General features: G+C 39.5%; 1 protein-coding gene across 1 annotated transcript in view; it reads right to left on the bottom strand.

Annotated features, from left to right (window-relative positions):
• Nucleotides 1-1,142: 1,142 nt before the first annotated feature.
• ZFAND4 (zinc finger AN1-type containing 4) overlaps nucleotides 1,143-19,621 on the bottom strand; it is a 41,216-nt gene continuing 22,737 nt past the window's right edge. The window contains exons 6-10 of the mRNA XM_088475753.1: nucleotides 13,574-13,721; nucleotides 10,365-11,468; nucleotides 8,159-8,213; nucleotides 5,637-5,754; nucleotides 1,143-1,871 (exon numbers count right to left, since the gene is read on the bottom strand). Of these exons, the coding sequence (XP_088331879.1) occupies nucleotides 1,736-1,871; nucleotides 5,637-5,754; nucleotides 8,159-8,213; nucleotides 10,365-11,468; nucleotides 13,574-13,721 (1,561 nt within the window). The 3' untranslated portion in view covers nucleotides 1,143-1,735. The remainder of the gene's footprint in view (nucleotides 1,872-5,636; nucleotides 5,755-8,158; nucleotides 8,214-10,364; nucleotides 11,469-13,573; nucleotides 13,722-19,621) is intronic.

Below are 19,621 nucleotides of genomic sequence, written 5' to 3'. Positions count from 1 at the left end.
TTGATTTCTGTTACAGGAAGCCCAGCAATGGCATACATCTGCCAGTTTTGTATAATGCTTTAAGACCCGTTATTGTACTTGTATATCCTTCAATTTGTATACTATTTGATATTTATCACTATATTAATAAATGCATTGTTATTTTTCTACGGTTTGGTTATTAGCCAGATTTTAGTTTTCAAAAAAGAATGTGCTCTTCAAGACATCTCATTTTTCTCAAGTACTGTAGCTCCCACCCAAATTAAGGTTGGAGACCACTGCTATACGCGGTGTTAGATTGTTTACACCCTCCCGTTTGGTAGAATTATAATTAAACCTCAAAATGTAAGTTTTCACATACCAATACGGACTATCCACTGCAGCAGTTACAAAAGAAAGTGGCACTGAGCCTTGATTGCCTTCATTAAAGACAATTGAGGCCACAAATCACAACTTTAGTACATTGTCCTGACAAATCACAAGGTGGTTAAGCAACAAAATAGAGTATGTAATGTATGGTAGCTTTGACACAACTCACTATGAATCCACAACACTGCACATAGCTCGATACACTGTACAGGTATTATGTAATCTTTATAGTATAAATGTGCCCTTGAAAAGATTCCAATCATGCGCATAAGATAGAACTATGCACTGCTGCCAGACTGAGAAGCACCACCCTCCTAATTTCTAAACTAAAAAAGGTAGTCATTCTGAAGGTTCACCCCAGAAGATCGACTGGATGTCAAAAGTAAAAGGGTCAACCTGGTCATTAGGTCGGCCATCATTCTGAAGACATGTATTTAGGTCGACAGGGTTAAATGGTCAACACATTGAAAATGTCGACATTTAACACGTCACCTTTTTTTTTTTTACCCTAACCCAAACAATCATGAATTACAATTGTTGACATTTTGACCTATGACCATGTTGACAATCAGAATGTGTCAACCAGGGGGGTCAACCTTCTGAATGTCAACCATTTTATTGTAGACCAATCAACTGGGATGCATTTCTAGAGCCAAAAACAACATCATGTTGGTCAGACCTAATAGGAGCATAAAGTCAGTAATATTTGTTTTTCTATTATCTCACAGTATTGCAATGTATACTATATACAGAAAGTGAAAATAAATGAAACATTTTAAAAGACAATATTTATTTGAATTTTCATGACAGCAATTTTAGGAGGAACAAACCCTGACATTTAAAAAGTTAAGATTACAAAAGAATAAAAATGCACGATTAAATGGCATAACATGACACACTTCATTGCAAACCCAAGTGCAGGGACAGTATTAATATATGTTCAATGTTTCAATTCATTTGAATGGATCGGGCCAATTATTTTTGCAGTGTGTATCTTAAAATATTGAAATAAATAATTTAAACAGACAAACAAAAAAATAAAAGACTCCCTCTTACCACATCCTTAGATTATACAGTAAATATTTTTTCAGTAAAGTGCATCCTTTGAAAGACTTGTCTAGTGAAATAGCATTTTTTTTACCAATCTAAAACACAACACACAATGTGAATTAAGGAAATATATCAGTGAGATTTTTATTTTATTTTTGAAACATCAACTTTCCCAAGTCACTGGTGGTATCCCAATAAAATGGTATCCACACATTTTAATAAAACAATTTGCTCCAGCTTGGCAAAGTTTTAGTTTCTGAAGTGGCAAAAAATAAATTGCATGATTAGCAAATGTTTGATTGATGCGAGTGCGGGGTGGAAGTGTGGCTGTGGACACTTAGATTTTAGGGAGTTTTGGCGCAGAAATTAGAGGATTCACTTCCTGCAAATATCTCCTTCCGGCTGTTTTGTAGTCATACGTACAGTTGTGAGTTTCTGCGTAACGATGGATGGCACAAAAATTGTTTCCGCACCTGAAAAAGGGAGAAGTAATTTATCATTGGGGAAGAAAATCTAAATTTAGCAATGATGAAATAAAACCATAAAACACTACACACATTATACAGTATATACAGCACATGGAGAAATTGTCTGCATTGTGGAAAGACCCCTTTTACGGGAGGTAGTTAAAATCCCGGCTGACGGGATGCCGGCACTCAGAATGCCGGTGTCGAAATCCAGAAACCAGTCAGAATCCCAGCGGCAAGTAGTGGGGTTAGGGTTAGGCACACTATGGTAAGACACTTGGGGGAGGGTTAGGTTTAGGCACTAAGGGAAGCGGTTAAGATCCTGACAACCGGGATGCCGTCTGCCAGAACCTCGTCACTGGGATCCCGATCGCAAGGAGACCGTAAACATTACTCACCGTTCCCCTGTCAGGATTTGAATCATCGGGATTTCGGGGGGAGGTTAGGTTTAGGGTGCGGGAAGGGAGGGCTAGGATACGGACACCTATTGTTAACACTGTCAGGATGCCGGCGTTGGGATTCTGACCGCCGGGATCCCGTACCCAACCCCTTTTTTACATCCCTTAGCTCACATTGGCAAATAGCATTTCTGGCGCTATTGCTTTCAGTATTATGACCATAGAGGTTATTTGTGATGTGCACTAGCTCCAATAACCCGGATACGGACAGACATTGTCCTAGGAATGCCCATTTAGGAATATCTTTATCATCTTGTTCACACTATTTTAAAATGTAATAAAATCTAATTCAGGCAAAATACTACTACAGAAGAAAAAAAAACACATTTATCATGAAAGCAAGAAATAAAAATATGTAAAAAGGAATATGTTCCCACACACGACTAAAGAGGTCGATAAATAATAAAATCTGAGCTTGCCTCCTGGGACACAGCTGCACCAATTGTTCAGTCGGGTTGGGTATGAAATCCCGGCTGTCGGGATGCCGCTGGTCAGAATACAGGCAGCAGCATCCCGACACCCAAGGGGAAGACAGGTAAGTATTTTTCTAACCACTACCCTAACCTTCCCTCCCCGTTGCCTAACCCTAACCTTCCCCCCTAGTGCCTAAACCTAACACCCCCTCCCCCCCAGTGCTTAAACCTAACCTCCCCCTCCCCACACCCTAATCCTAACATTCCCTACCCGGTGCCTAACCCTAACCTCCCCCTAACACCCAGATACTTACCTTCGGAATACTGGTGCCGGGATCCCGACCTGTCAGAAACCCGCACGCCGGGATGCTGACTACATCCCGTTCATTCAAATTATTAAGCATATAGAAAGCATACTGAATACTGCTTAACATGATGCTTGTGACAATTACAGTATGATTATAAATTCTGGCACGAAAAATAAAAATACAAAGGGTGTGCAATAAGTTTCTGGATGTGCAGTGCCATATGTAGAGTAGACACAATCTGACTGACTGGTTGTGAACTTTAATCTCGGAGTAAAGTTCTTGAGAAATTTCAGGGAACATAACCGTATATAAGCAGCACTGCACACTGAAGAAGTTAGCTTGTTCACTCACTTCACAAACTTGTTATGGAGCTCAACAGAGTCCACTGGAGAGCCATGATCTTATACGACTACAAGAGTGGTCTGCAATAGCAGGAGGGTTTTGACTGATTAAGAGCTGCTTTTGGGGATGAAGCACCATCTCCAACCACTGTGTTTGAGTGGTTTGCAGAATTTCGGCACTGGAGACGGTCCCTGGAAGACTAGGAGCGATGTGGCTGACCTCTGTCCACCGTCACCAAGGATATCGTTGCTGCCAGGTGGGCCATAGTTGAGGTGGACGCCAGAGAAACTGTGGCCCAGTTAGAAGAGATAAGCATCTCATCAGGATCCATCTGCTCAATACTCCAGAAAAAGCTTGGCCTTAGCAAGGTTTCTGCATGCTGGGTGCCCCATCAGCTCACTCGTGAGCAGGAGGCGGCTCAGGTGACTTGGTGCTACAACATACTGGCCAGGTTTGATGGCGGGCGCTCAAACTCTGTCTGTGACATAATCAGTATCGATGAACCCAGGATCTACAGTTTCGACCCTTAGACTAAGCAACAGTTGGCCCAGTGGACCTCAGTTGGAGATGTGCCATCACAGAAGTTCCAATGTGAGCGCAGTGTGGCCAAGCAGATGGTGGCTGTTTTTGTGGCCAAGACTGGTCATGAAGCTATTATACCACTTATGCAGCAGCACACAGTCACTGGGGACTGGTACGCCAATCAATGCTGGTACGCCAACCAATGCCTGCCGCAAGTGCTGGACGCGATCTCCAGGCGCCGTCCAAGAACTCGCGCTCGTAGTGCCCTTCTCCATCATGACTATGCACCTGCCCACAAGTACAGGACATTGGTGGATTTTATGGCCTGTGAACACATCTAGGATCTTGGTCATCGTACAGTCCAGACCTGGACCTCTGTGACTTCTACATGTTATTACATATCAAGAGCAAGATGCGTGGGATTCGTTTTGAGTCACTGGAAGCTGCAGTGGAGACCTTCATTCAGCCTGTAGAAGACATGCTGGATGAAGGTCTGCTTCACCAAGTGGTTTGAGCACATGCAGCTTTGCGTAGACTCCTCTGGCGAATACTTTAAAAAAATGTAATGTTCATTTTGTTTGTAAATATAATACTTGTGCATCCAGAAAATTACTGCACACCCCTCGTATACATATATACATACAGCCAATAGACCAGCACTTCAGGTAAATACATAAATGTGTCTGGTGCCCTTACTGAGGAATGGATAGTAGGTCTGTAGGTGTGGCACTCAGGTCCAAAAAGCTGGCAAGAAGCAGTTTAACATCAACGTTTCAGTGCTTTTAATATATTGTCTTGAGAATGACAAAAATAAATGATTTATCTTGGTCATTCTGAAGACAGTGTATAAAAAAGGTACTGAAATGTTGATATTACACTGCTTCTTGGCGTATTTTTGGACCATAGTGCCGCACCCTTCCATGACGTAGGCACCCACTAAGCAGGGATTTTTCTAAATTTGACTCCTAAGGGGGTTAAAAGGGCTAAAATCATCAACGCCCTGCCTAAACCCCTTAACCTAGAAACAAATTCGGGGAGACTATTCCTTCCATGAAGTAAGCACTCACTATGCAGGGTTTTTTTTTTTAAATTCAACCCCTTCAGGGGGTGAAAAATTAGTAAAATGTATTCGCTCGACGGAGATGACTGGGTGACAAAGCAACATATCCCAAGTGCTGTGGGACTGTAAGCTCATTGTCTGGGTGGAGTGGCAACTTCAGATATTCTAATAGTGGAGCCACACCAACTGCCAGTGATGTTTGGCATCATTTGGGGTGAAAGCTGGTGTGGCTCCCTTATTTGAATATTGCATTGCACTGCAGCTATACCTCTGGGGTCTCCACGCTCCTTTACACCAGAGGCATAAAATAAACTAAGCATATAAAAGTTAAAATGGTTTGAAGGAAATTAAAATATCTAAGGTCTTCCCAGGTGTAACTAGGTATATCAGCTAGTACATATCAAATGTACAGTACATAATGGTCTGACAGATCAAAAGTGTTTGAAAATCAAAACCAACAATCTTGAGGATTATCTCTGATGTGTATACAAGGAATGACAATCATTCAGAGCTATCGTGCATCGGCCGGATTAGCAGTGCATGGCCAGTTTATGTACTGTTTAGTGTTTCATTACCACCAAGCTTCATTATCTGACCTACTTTGACTGGTCTAAATGATTTTATGCTATTTGGATGAGATTAAGCAGAAATGGGAAAGGAGGGATCACCTGCAATCAAAGCTGGTCGCCAAGCCGGTTTTCTTCCCACATTGAAGACAATGCTTTGCGTTTTTCTTCTTGTTCCGAAGAGCAGAATTAACAGGAGGGAATAAAGGTGTTGCTTCAACTGTGTGAGAGAAAATATTTTTTAGGACAGGATGATCTAGTACAAAGTTTTACCTTGTTCTAAAGCCAAGTGCTTTTACAATGTTTAATACTTAATGTTTTACCCACACTACAGAACTTGTATTCTAGCATAGTAACATTAGGCAGCACAACCACAGTAGGTCAAATAGCTTCATCTTGACGTTTGTTCACCAAGCACAATTAATGTTTGCAGCAATATCAATTTGGATTAAGTGGACAAACCATTTAAAAGGTGACTTTCAGCAGTCATACCTCAAAACTAAAAATTTAATTAAGACTGGAGATTGGTTTTAATTTTTGAAAAAAGTTGGGCAAAAATTAGGCTTCTCTTTTTGTTTTCCTTTATCAGGAGTATTTTATTTTTTTAGCAATGTGATACCAAGCAAACAGAAAAGAAACTGCATTCACTTTATAAAAAAGAAAAACATGTTAAGTTCTCTCCCACAAGCCACCGTATTTGCCTAATTTATGGTAACATATAGCCTCACCAATCACATGTAGGTAGTGCGGCAAGGATTTCTTTCACGCACGAACAGGAACTGCTGCCTTGTGAATGTGATGTATTTGGACCACAGCTCCGTAATTTAACGGGAAGGTTATTCAGACAATGATAAACTGATCAATGAATAAGTTCAGGGAACCACAGGGAGTGACTGGGAGGAGGGTAAGTGTTTAGCAGCCATTGCAAGAGTGAAGGAGTGGGGTAGGGAGCTTTCTGATTAGGAAACACAGTGTGCGGATCACCAGGTAAAGAATGGCTGCTGGGTACATTATTAATCAATTTCGTCCGATCTTGGAAGCTAAGCATAGTTGGGCCTGGCTAGTACTTGGATGGGAGACCTCCTGAGAATACCGGGTGTAGTAGATGTTATTACCAACATGCAAGGAATGTTGTCCAGAAGCTTTATTAGTGATTTAAAGAGCAACGACAATGGGAATGAAATCAGACTGGGAGAATTTTTGAAGCTCAATAACTATTTTATATTTGGTTTTCTTTGGAAGACAATAAATTATTCACATTTATTTGGATTTATTAAACCCAATTGACTGACTATTCTTTTGAGATATTCAATCTAAATAGCATATATTTCTTTCTTTCTGTCTTGGTTGCAATATTATCGATATTTTGCTCAGAGTGGTTCTCTTTCAAGTGAAATATTTATTTATTTTTCAATAATCAGGTGTGCCCCTTATATTTTGATTCACAAATTTTGTGAACTAACATAAATCCTTCTTTAACCATATAAGGTACATTATCCATGTTGGAACGAAGGGCGGAAGGATCACCATGATATACCATCCTAGAAGGAAGAACGAGTACCCGTGGAGACACGTGGTTTTAGCCGAAAGTGATGCTTTGAGCTCGGGCGGAAGCTGCACCGGACCACACGATGTCAGGGCGGAAGTGCCCTTCCAAGAAGGATGGTTCTACTATTAATTCATCTTTTAAAATTGTTATTTTTAGTATACTATGTTGGCGTTTAGATTATCTATATGGACAACTACATGTCATTGTTTGAATCAGTCTAATTTGATCTGTATTAAGTGCACAAATGAGAGGGAACCTCTCCGGATATTTTGCCTAACTGCTCATAATTAGTCCCTATTAGTGGGGTATAAAAATGCTGTCTCCCCACTATATTTCCACTCCCTTGATGAAGTCTTAAGCAGACGAAACACGTTGGTGCCTGTGTATCCTGCTACATTAACTATTTACCTTTTTAAACCAGATAAGCAGCTCTTTATTGTATTTTTATTTCACTCTTTATATCTAAGTTTTATACAATGCGGATTACTTTCTCTATTAAATATATTTTTTATATATATTTATCTGATTGATTTATCAACACTATTCACCATTATAATTTTTATCGATATTATATCGTCTTATCAGTTATATTTGAAACAGCACTTGCACTTTATTGAATATAAAATTATCATGGCACTGATACATTTATACATGAATTTATGATTGGTCTTTTGTATATTAATTTATTGCACGGCACTTTAGATATAGTAATTAGGAACCCACTAAGTCGCTCTCTAGTCAATTTCCCTTGTTTATGGGTACATTATTAGTTAGAGCAGACAAAAGGTGAGTACTTGCAGTATACAGAGGAGGAGATTGGGATGGAATGGTCTATGTCTACAGTCTAATTACAATGTCCAATGACTGCCAGTAGTGCCATGTATCATACTATTGCACTTGTGGTGCATTGGGGAATCCTATATATAGACAGAGCCTGTACTATCCCTGCATCTTTGCTTCCATATACACAGTACCTTAGAGAATACAATACACAGCAATTGGGATTAGTCAGTCATTTAGTGCCCATCAGTTCTTGCACAACACAGAGATGTACACATAAGGGTATATTTATTACCTGTGCTGTTCCCACAGTATTTACTGCCCATACTCTCTCCAAGTCCATGAGGAGCCTGGGGGGAAATAAAAATAAAAAGATGTAGTACATCTAGTTGGGACAGCACTACTGTGTATTTAATAAGAAGGCTTTTTCCACACAAGACAAACCTTTTAATATAATGAAGAAGTTTATTAATTTAAAATGAGAGGACCTTTGAGATCCACCCTAAATTGCTTAGCTACCAACAATACTTCTTCCCCTAGGTGTTAGGACATACAGAGCTTTAAATAGAAGAAATGCCACAATGTTATATAGAATACAAGCTCATCGGGATGACAACTTTATCTGTAGACAAAATTATGTGTTCTGGTCTTGCCGGTCAGCTACTACAGAGTTCTACATCCGGCAGCTAAGTTACCCAGCCCCGGGGAGTGCTAGGGTGAGGACTATCCAAAAATAATCTCACTGTCCACAATAAGGGCATGGCAACAACTGCAGCCAAACAGAACAACAGATAAAGTAAGACCTGACCACAATGTGTGAGCCTATGAGCAGTTGGCTCTGGTCGCTTGTACAGCACCAGTTTACTCTGGCGTAAATTTCCTAATCCGTCCCTATCGGCCATGATACAACTGCATTCATTCACTATTCTGGGAGGATGCCCACCTTGTTGTGATGTGTATCTTTCTACAAAAATAGCTTAATAAATAAAATAAAGATGAATCTGCTTGAAATTTTGGATTTAGAGTCAGACTATAATAGAGGAATCCACCTGACCAATCAAACCAGTTACACAGAACAGGCAGTTACAGAAAACAACTCTTTCCAGAACATGGAGCAATTTCTCAGCTGTGACTCAGGAAAATCTACGGTGTGGATTGCAGTGACATTTCCAACATTGAAGCAAATATAGATGTCATAATCCTTGGCTATAACCAGGCTTTATATTTTGTCATGCTCCTAAAAATCAAGCGATTGTATGTTGCCCTTCAACAAATACTGTACAAGGAGATAAGGCCGCTTATGTCATAGGTTGTGAGCTGCGGGAACGCCTTCCCTTATTTTGGCAATCATTTTAAAAGGCAAAACCAAGCTAGTTTTACCTTTAAAATGATTGCCGCTTTAAAAATAAGGGAAGACTTGCAGGAATTCCCACAGCAACTGCAGATCGCAGCCTATTACATAAGCCCCAATTGTCTTAGGCCTATAAAGACTATATGGTTTTCATTTAACATTTTACCTTTAATTACCATGTGGGTCATTGCATTTCCCTGCCTGATATAGGGCAAGAATTTAATTTATCTTTTCACTATCACAATTCTGGAGTCTTCCTGAACATCTCTGCAGTTTTCTAATTTAAAGTTAAAATGATTCAGGGTATATTAGGAAAATGTATAACTAGGATATGTACTCTGCATACTAAATACACGGAGGGAGGAATTCAATCGAGCCACGGGATAGACATCGCAGCTAATTGATCATGCAGCGTGGGGAATAGCTATTCAAATAATTATTCCTTTTCCCTGTGCAGTAAACAGTGGGTTAACACATGCTACCCATTGATAATCAATGGGTTTCCCCGCGTGTAAAAATGCACAATCTGCATTTTAACACAGATTTTTCCACACAGCTCCGAATGCTGTGAGGAGAAATCCTGCCTCTAATGAGAAGCGTGCGAGTAAACTCCATGGATAATTGATTCCCCCACCCCGAGTGTATTGGTTGAGTGACATTTGGTGTTTATTATTAATTCTCAATTCCCCAAATCTCTGGTGGATCGCCGATCATCAATGTCCACTGATTAAGGTTTTTGAACGGCGTCGGCAGAGTGGGGAATTGGGCTGTAGGTGTATGGCCCGCATTAGTTAAGTGCATGGAAAACTTAATTATAAAAATGCTAACTGTCGACTTTCTGCCAATGTTGATTTTGTGAATGTTGACATTCAGAATGTTTGTAGCACACCCCTAGCAACGAGGCAGTTGGGCTATTGGCCTCACTCAAATTTTCTCCATAAAACACTTATTCAGTGCTGTGTACCAAGCCACTGCCACTTATGTCAGCCAGAGTGCAATATGTGCTAAAGAGAAAAGTGAAAGGAAATAAGCAATGCTGAAATGGATAATAGATCTAAAAGTACATTCTGTGTGTAGGCTTTCCCGATTTCATATATTTTTTTTCAATTAAATGTAAGCTATGGAGGAGTCCATTGAGCCATATACTCACAATGAAGATGTTTGAATTGTCATTTGGAGGGGAGATTTTATTTTCCAGAAGACTGCCAGGTGGAGCAACATTTCGCAGTCTCCCAGGGATACTGGTGCTGGAGTTGTCCCTACTTGTGCTTCGAGCCAGCGAAGCAAAGAATCCAAAATTATTCAGTGAGCCCAAAGGTTCTTTAGATGCCTTATTAGCCACTTCAGTCATGTCCCTAGCCTCCATTTTGGAAATAACATCAGACTGCTTCCCTGGAGATTCGACTTTTACTCCTCTAAATCTAGTAGTCCTGGAAAACGTGGGCTCCGCCATGTTTCGAACATGCAGAGAATGGAAAGGAGAGTGTGGAGCAGGTGGCCTCAAGCTTCCCAGGTCAAAACATTTAGGCTGGCGTTGTGTCTTCGGAAAGGTGTGGTCATTTATCTGTGTGGAGAAATGGATGGGCGACAAAAATTTGCTTCTTGGTGGACTCAATTCTGTGGTATTAATAGAGGTCTCCATCAAATCAGAGTTCAAAGATTTTGAGACGGTCACTTGATGGGTCTCAATAGTGGAAGGTTCGTTGCTTCCTTCTGTCAATTCAAATTCAGATTTCAACTTCCCCAAGTGGCATAGTTCTGCATACTGCTCAGGAGGTCCTACATCAGTTAATAATGCAAAGGACTCTGCAATTGACCTAGAAGTTTCTTCAGGTGAGAAGAGATTTAGATTTGGACTAAAGAATGAGTCACTCTCTTTCGGTAACACATCATTCTGAAGCAAGTTTGTAATGGGAATAGGGGGGAGTACTGTATTTGTTAAATGACTGTCATTTTCAAGTTCTACACGGGATAATTTGGGAGGTATGTTAATACTAGTGAGTGATGGAATCAGTGCTGAGGTTTCCCAGGTCTGATCTTCATTCAGATAGTTACCAGCAACAGAAGGTATTGTCCTAGTAGCAGCAGTTAGGGTAGAAAGTGCATTGTAGGAAGACTCTGTGGTGTGTGGATTCCCTGGGTGTAGACAAGTTTGTTCAATGTGGGGCAGAACTCTTAAACGCCTGTGACCAACGGCGGTCGATGGTCGTGGAGCTATGGGAGGTCGCGGTTTCAATTTTGAAGTTTTCTTCGGCTACATAAAAGAAACAGAAGGAAATTAATAAAATGCAGAAACAGAACTGATGGTACAGTGGTAAATACACACTATAAGGACAAGCAGGAAACGTTCCAAATGTTAAGCAGGATACAATGTATGCAATATTTTACTGTATCTTGATACCCTTTGCATACCGTGCTATATAAGACATTGTTGCTTCATAAGCAAGGAGTAACAATAATTGTTAATAAAATCTTGTCTGCTCCTGAACAGCCACCAACCCACCCCTCATGGCAAGATCAAGCGTGCCCGAGACACCCTTCATCTGATGCATAAGCAGTAGGCCACACAGAAATATTGTCTCATCTACGCTGAACGGTTTTGTATTACATGTACTATGTTTAAGATTATGTAACTGAAGATACAGGTTGTAGCATTATTGTTTTATATGTATTGCAGTATACAGAGATCGCTTGTTGTTATAGGAGTACTGAAAGACTGGTGAAGTTGTGGTCTAAACAGCACAAAGAAAAGATTGCAAGTATGCAATATTTTATTTGTAGTAAAAGTACGAGTATATACTAATAACTATATTCTCCCATTTTGGAGAGGTGGCATAGATTACTGATCACTTGTGTGTGCTTATTAGAAGCGATTATGATTTTGGTAATTATAAGTTACTGTTATGATATATGCCATATCCTTTTGCAACATTTCCAAAAACAAAATTATTAAAAATATCTTCTATACCTCTTGACATTATATATCCATTTCCATCTCAAAAATATTTCTAAGATCAGACCCTATCTCACCCAGGATGCTACAAAAACACCCATACACTCACTGGTCATCTCCAGATTGGACTACTGTAACCTCCTCCTATCTGGCCTCCCCAAATCCCATCTCTCTCCTCTCCAGTCTGTCCTTAATGCTGCTGCCCGGCTCATCTTCCTCTCCAAACGCTCTACATCTGTCTCCCTTCTCCTACAAGCCCTCCACTGGCTCCCCTTCCCTTTTAGAACCCAAATTAAGGTTCTCACGCTCACTCACAAAGACCTCACCCAATCTTCCCCCATATACATCTCTGATCTCATCTCCCTTTACGCTCCTCTACGCTCTCTTCGTTCAACTAATGCACGCCGCCTTTCATGCCAGCTGATTACTTCCTCCCACTCCCGCCTCCAAGATTTTGCCCGCACTGCTCCCCACCTCTGGAACTCTCTCCCACTCCCCATCAGACTCTCCACCTTTTTTGCAATCCTTCAAACGGGCTCTCAAGACCCATTATTTCATCAAAGCCTTCCAGCGATCATTCTAACTCCCTGCTACATGCTACTTCCTCCCCATCTGTGTCAAACCAGTCTATCTTCCCCCACCTTTTTAGAATGTAAGCTCTCACGAGCAGGGCCCTCTACCCTCTTGTGCTTCTCCTTACTTTAGTGTAATTTACTTCTTACTCACCACTAGGGCACCTAACACTTGGCTGCTTATGCTCTGTTGCTTATCTGGGTGATATGGTCGCTAATGTAGAAATATATATTATCCATGTCCTGGTCCTGTATTGTATTGTTCTGTAAGTCGCTTATCTACAATTTGTTTATGTACTTTGTAAGGCGCTGCGGAACACTTGTGGTGCCATATAAATAAAATTATAATAATAATAATAATAATAATAATAATAATAATATATCTGCATTGCTTGTGATGTACAATGTGGAGCAAGACATAATGACCATTACCCAACACTTACTAATAAATACAGCTCCAATGCATAGGGCAGTTTGATAAGTGAAACAAATGGTCTGTCCAGAATGAACAGCAAGTTAAGGGGCCCATACATCTAGCGGCAATATTTCATTCTGCCGAAGGGGGGGGGGGGCACAGGAAATTTGGGCCATTCAACATTTTGAAAAATCTGGATTCCCTGATCCTAACCCATAAAAAGGTCAGAATCGACGAGTCTTTACATGTAAAATGTCCTCGATCTGTCAATGGATCACCTATCGACGATAGCCGATCAGCAGAACGGGAAATCACAGCATGCATACACTCATAGCTGATAGACACACTCCAGACTTGGAGAAATGTCAGGCAGAACTGTACTTGTTCCAATAAATCATTTATTGGGTCATTTTAAAGACCTTTTTATTTAGGTTCATGCTCTCCATATTTGATTTCAAAATCTTCATTTTGTTCATAGTGATTGAATTTTCTATTATCTGTTGGCCAGATGGAGAAGCCTCAATTTCATCCTCGTCTTCAGCGTACAAGTTATAGACCGAACCTCCACTACAGAGAAGACAGAAACAGAACATATAGGATAAATGCACGTTTAAGAAGAATATATAGGATTATAAACTTCCATTACTTTGATGCCAAAACAGGGCATCAAATTTTACTCAATTACAATTTTTCAAGGATTATGGATTATACCCAAATATACTGTTGGATATTATGGAGGAGCTCATACAGATCCTCCCCCCTACCATGCTTACACAATGCTGTCAAGCTACCACTTTCAACCAGTAGTGGGTAATGCAGTAACACCCAACTCAAACATTGGGTGCTTGCAATTTTAATTATTAAGTCCAGATTTCTCCCACACTCCAAAAATATACTGGTAGGTTAATTTGCGCCCCACAAAACTGACCCTAGTGTGTATGCGCATGTGGTAGGGAATATAGATTGTAAGCTCCACTGGGGCAGGGACTGATGTAAATGATAAGATATTCTCTGTAAAAGCGCTGCGGAATATGCGTGCGCTATATAAATAACTGGTAATAAATAAATAATAATATTTAATTAAATCTATGTATATATGGTTACCTTAATCTGCCAGTCTTTGACAAAATAATACCGCTGCATTTTCTCCATAAAACTACTGTATCCTGCTGAAAACTATTTTGGACTCCACCTATCGTGGGCCTGTTCTTGCTGGGATTATTAACAAAATATGTTGTTTTAGAGTAAGTCAAACTTTGAAGAAGCTAAGACAATAGAAAGGAGCTTGAGGATTAATTTTTTTTTTTTTTTTTAGCAAGTCTACAGCATAAATTAATCTTTAATGAAAGCTCTAATTTAATTACTACCCATCATTTATTGGTGCCTGCATAGTAAAGTGACATGATAAATGTATTAAAAGACTAAGATATTGATATATTTAGTATTACCACTAGGGTGTTTTAGCCGAGCACCATGCCACGACCTGTTCTGTAAATATACAAATGCCTCTTCCAGAGGCCATGACAGAAATCGGTCTACTAGCACATTGACACAGGGAACAGAAGCAAAGCTGGGTACACACTATGCCGACCACTCGGGTGAACAAATTAAACTCTCCCGATCAGCATAGCAGTGTGTACAAAGCTTGACCCCTTGTGACCCCTGTACGCACGGAGCTAGAAATAGCTTAGTGTGTACGTTCCTCTATTGGATCAGGAGATCGGAAGTATAAAAATTAAAGTGCACATAAAATAAAACCTTCTGATCAGACAGTTGTAGGAGCGTTGCATGAGCTTTTTACGCCGTTTATCAGCTTATGTTCCTGCCTACACACATACAATCATAAGGACGATATCTGAAGAATGGCCCAATGATTGTATAGGGGTGTACCCAGCATAATCCAGGCATGTCAGATCAAATCTCTGGCCGAGGTACCCCCCGGAAGTCATCAGCACCTTGGAGATGGAAAGTTTAATGCATGCTAAGAGCATGATAGATGTAACATGATCCCGCCAAGGTCTCGAGTAGCCTCTAATGGATTGCACTTCTGTACATAGAGCTATGACTTAAACCAGTGGTTCTCAAACTCGGTCCTCAGGACCCCACACAGTTCACGTTTTGCAGGTCACCCAGCAGCTGCACAGGTGTATTCATTACTTACTGACACATTGTAAAAGATCCACAGGTGAAGGTAATTATTTCACTTGTGATTCTGTGATGAGACCTCGAAAACATGCACTGTTTGGGGTCCTGAGGTCAGAGTTTGAGAACCTGTGACTTAAACAGACAAGTAACAGAATAGATTTCCCCACAGTGTTTTCTGTGTCAACTTCCCACAAATTGTCATATGGCAGAGGTAGCTAATGGGCACTTAAGGGTCTGTTGTACAAACAGTTGAATGGGAAAGAGTTTAAATATTACTTATAGTACTAAAAATATTACATATAACACATTGATATTCATTATAATAATTGTATATTTCAGTTTTCGTGACGTATCTGTAAAAAACGTGACCTTCTCTATGATCAACAAACTGCTCAAGAAAATCAGAGTGAACAGGAATATTGAGCACCAGTATAAAATTATATACTGGGAAATCCGATTACTATAGTATTGATTGTACATGCTAACCCCTACCTCGAATGCCTTGCTTTTATACTAGGGGGTAGATTTACTAAAGTGCAGGTTTTTAGAAATGGAGATGTTGCCCATAGCAACCAATCAGATTCTACTTATCGTTTATCTAGCACCTTCTGAATCTAGAAGATAATAGCTAGAATCCAATTGGGCAACAACTCCACTTCTTAAATCCTGCACTTTAGTAAATATACCCCCTGGACTCAAGTTCTGCAAAGCACAACAACAATCCAATACAAAACAACAACAACAACAAACCAAAAAAAACTACAACATCTAAATGAAAGGTAAATATACTTTGCAGGACCCCAAATGAAAGTCACATTAAGTCCATCTGTAGGAGAACAATCTCTTTTAGCTTTGGCCAATCCAGGACGCCCGGCAATAACAGCAGCATACTGAAACCATTACTATACAAAGCAAGTAACAGACATGAATCGCTTGTCAAGACATGTATGCATGCATGTATATTTAGTAATAAAGCGATGTTGCACAAACTACCCAAACCAAAAAGTCAAAATTGATGATAGGTAAAGAGGAATATGAAGCTGTTGAGTGTCATCTGTTTCTGCAAATCAGTTCTCAGTTTTGAGGATAGGAAACTTAGGTTCTTGTTAAAGTAAAATAAAATCCCTGCAGGCTGTAATATGGGATAATTGCACACTAAATTTAATTAAGAAATACAGCGAGATGATAGACTATTTTAATGAGCAGCTTCTCAAAATTATCCTGCCAAGTGGTCACAGCTGGAAACACTATTTGTGATCTCTTTGCTTCATTTTTTGTTTAAAGCATCTTCAGAAAACAACAGCAAGTTGTAAATTTACTAAAGAATGTGCCGTTTCCACTCACTTGCTATTTGTCAAATACTGGGATGCAGTCATAAGGTCAAACCATCAGTTATGATGTAGACATTATTAAATGTTGACAGGCAACATGTCTATAGGCTCAGAATGTGAATTCAAGACACATAGAATGGCCAATTATAAAAAGTCTCAGCACCTGTTATATACTACTAGCTGAACCCACTCTAAAGCTGCATACACACACAACGATTTTTTTAATGATTATCGTTACACGATATCGTTTAAAAAAATCGTTCACTTTCTGTGCCAAACGATGAACGATTATCGTTCATGCGCGTTCACGTTTGTAGTTCAGTTAGACTTGTCAACTGAACGATTTTCATTAAGGGAATATGCAAAAATCGTTTGTAGTTCATAAAAATCATTCATTACACTTTAAAAAATCTGACAGATAATCTGACAGAAAATCGTTCATAAAAATCGTTCATAAAAATCGTTGTGTGTGTATGCAGCTTAAGAAGTACACCTGCTGCAGAATAATAAGAGGTGTTGCCCATCTCACAAAACAATAGGCAAAAACATACAAATTCTGCGCTGGAGTACAGAGATCAATTAAAGAAATGTTTTAATCATAACAACAATTACCGGAATAAAATAAACAAACAAACAAACATGCATAAATATACGAAAAAATACAATCAAAAAAATATATGTTTAAAAAGCCAAATTCAAATGGATACATACAGAAGTGTCAAATGGATACATACAGAAGTGTATCCGCCGATAGAGACCCGTGAGAGATTACCTGGGACTCTCGGCGCTCTTGCTCTGGACGCTACACTCAGCCAACACTGGAGTTAGTTAATCAGCTAAAACAGCCTAAACAGAAGTACTTTTATTATTATTATTAGTGCGTATCACCTTTTCAGCACTATAAACAACTTTAATATCTTCCAGTGATAGACTATACAAGAGTGCATTGTATAAGCTGATATTACTATATGCTGCTATGTAGCTTTTTTAGTGTTTGATACAAATGTTGCCCTTGATTGAGACACTTATGTATGTATCAATTTGAATTTGGCTTTTTAAACATATTTTTTATTGTATTTTTTCGTATCTTTATGCATGTTTATTTATTTTATTCTGGTAATTGTTGTTATGACTAAAAAAATTCTTTAACTGATCTCTATACTCCAGCGCAGCATTTGTATGTTTTTGCCTTTTGACTAATAGCATGGCAACATTAGGGTTAGGTTGCGGTACGGAAGGGCACTAGGGGGAGGTAAGGCACTAGAGGAAGGGCTAAGGTTAGGGGGAGAATACTCACCAGAACGCCGTGCCATCAGATGACTCTGCCGGAAGTGACAGTCACATGACCGTAGAGACCCGGAAGATGCCGCAGGAAGCATCAGTGTCTACATGCTGCATGTCAACATTATGAATGTTGACATATGATACCACACCCCAAGTCGGTATATTGGAAACCTTGGAAAAAAGACCAAGGGGTAATATTTACTAGCCGTTAGTTTGTCAAAGCCACCGAGCATATTTGACTTTGAATGATGGATTCAAAACAGCAATAGTGATTAGCCATTTAAAAACCATCAGTCATAGGCAGCTTTGACAAACCTGTGAAAAAGTAAATATACCCCCCATGGGTCTTTCAGAATAAGAATTTAATAATTAAAGCATGCATCCTAGGAGGCCGAGATCCGTGGGCAGGTCCACAAGGTGTAGAAGAAGGAACAAACACAAAGGAGCAGAGCAGTGGATTTTGGCAGTCGAGAAGTACCATCTATAATAAATTGTAAGTTAATTCTCATGATCAAGGATGTAGTGATGGTTTCCTGGAATGTTCACCAGGCTTCTCAAGCCCGTGATCCACCCAAGTAGGCTCCTAATTTATATTCAGGTTAGGGGTTTGGATATTGTTTGGACACTAGTAGTATATTATAGCGAGAAAACATTATGGTTTTATTTATAGGAACGGAATACAAAGTAACTAAAAAGGTATTAGGTTTCTGGAGGTATTACCCTTTAGGAAAGTTAATAAAATGTGTAAATTGGAGGTATTTGAATGGTTTTATATATGCTGTAGGTCATAACTTTGTTGTTAGCTAGTCAATGGGCTTATGTACCTCCCATCCTAACCCCCTTATCTTTCCAAACAATAAAGAGAGTTGGAGGGTTGCCTAGAACAAAATCCATGTTGTTCCAGAGGGGTAAAAGGGGAAAAGGGAATATAGATATATTAAAACTTTAAATATATATGGCAGGGGTTCCCAACCACGGTCCTAAAAGGCACACTAACAGTCCAGGTTTTAAGGATAGCCATAGTTGAGCACAGGTGACTTAATTAGTACCTTAGTTCTTTTGATTTAACAATCTGTGCTTAAGCATGGATATCACTAAAACCAGGACTGTTAGTGTGCCTTGAGGACAGAGGTTGGGAATCACTGATATATGGTATGAATATTAATAGCAGGGTATGTATGAGAATTTTTTTCTCTTTTTGACAGGTATGCCCAGAACTGAGATCATCGAAGATGCTGTACAAGTTTCTGCTCAGAAGACAACCTATCGTAACAACTGCGTTGGAGAAAAGCATGCCTCCAGCTGACAGGTGGGAGGGCCATATAATAAGGTCTGATGTCAGTGAAACAAGGAAGTAACTATCTTTTTTCTGCCAGTAAATATGCCACAGATTCGAAATATTATATATTATATTCTTGACAATCTGAGTGGTCACTTATCTAGAGGAAAAGTTACAGTAAAATACAGTATTACTAATGTAAAACAACATTTGTCCCTATTATGAGATTGGCAGCCATTTTGTTTCTTTGTATAGTTAGTGAATATCTGCTGGTGGAGAAACAGAAATGAGATGTGCGCTCTAAAAGCGCAGCAGTGTTACACAATAAACTAATATAGTTATGGGTCACTGATATAAATGCAAGTACACAAAAGACTTGAGTGATATAGGAACATGGGTGAAGTAATATAGGAGACAAGAGGATGAAA

The sequence above is a fragment of the Taudactylus pleione genome, unplaced genomic scaffold (genome assembly GCF_031769625.1).
Source record: "Taudactylus pleione unplaced genomic scaffold, aTauple2 ptg000016l, whole genome shotgun sequence".
Lineage (NCBI taxonomy): Eukaryota > Metazoa > Chordata > Amphibia > Anura > Myobatrachidae > Taudactylus > Taudactylus pleione.
The sequence above is the reverse complement of the archived record's forward strand: the minus strand, read 5'-3'. Positions and strand labels throughout refer to the sequence as shown.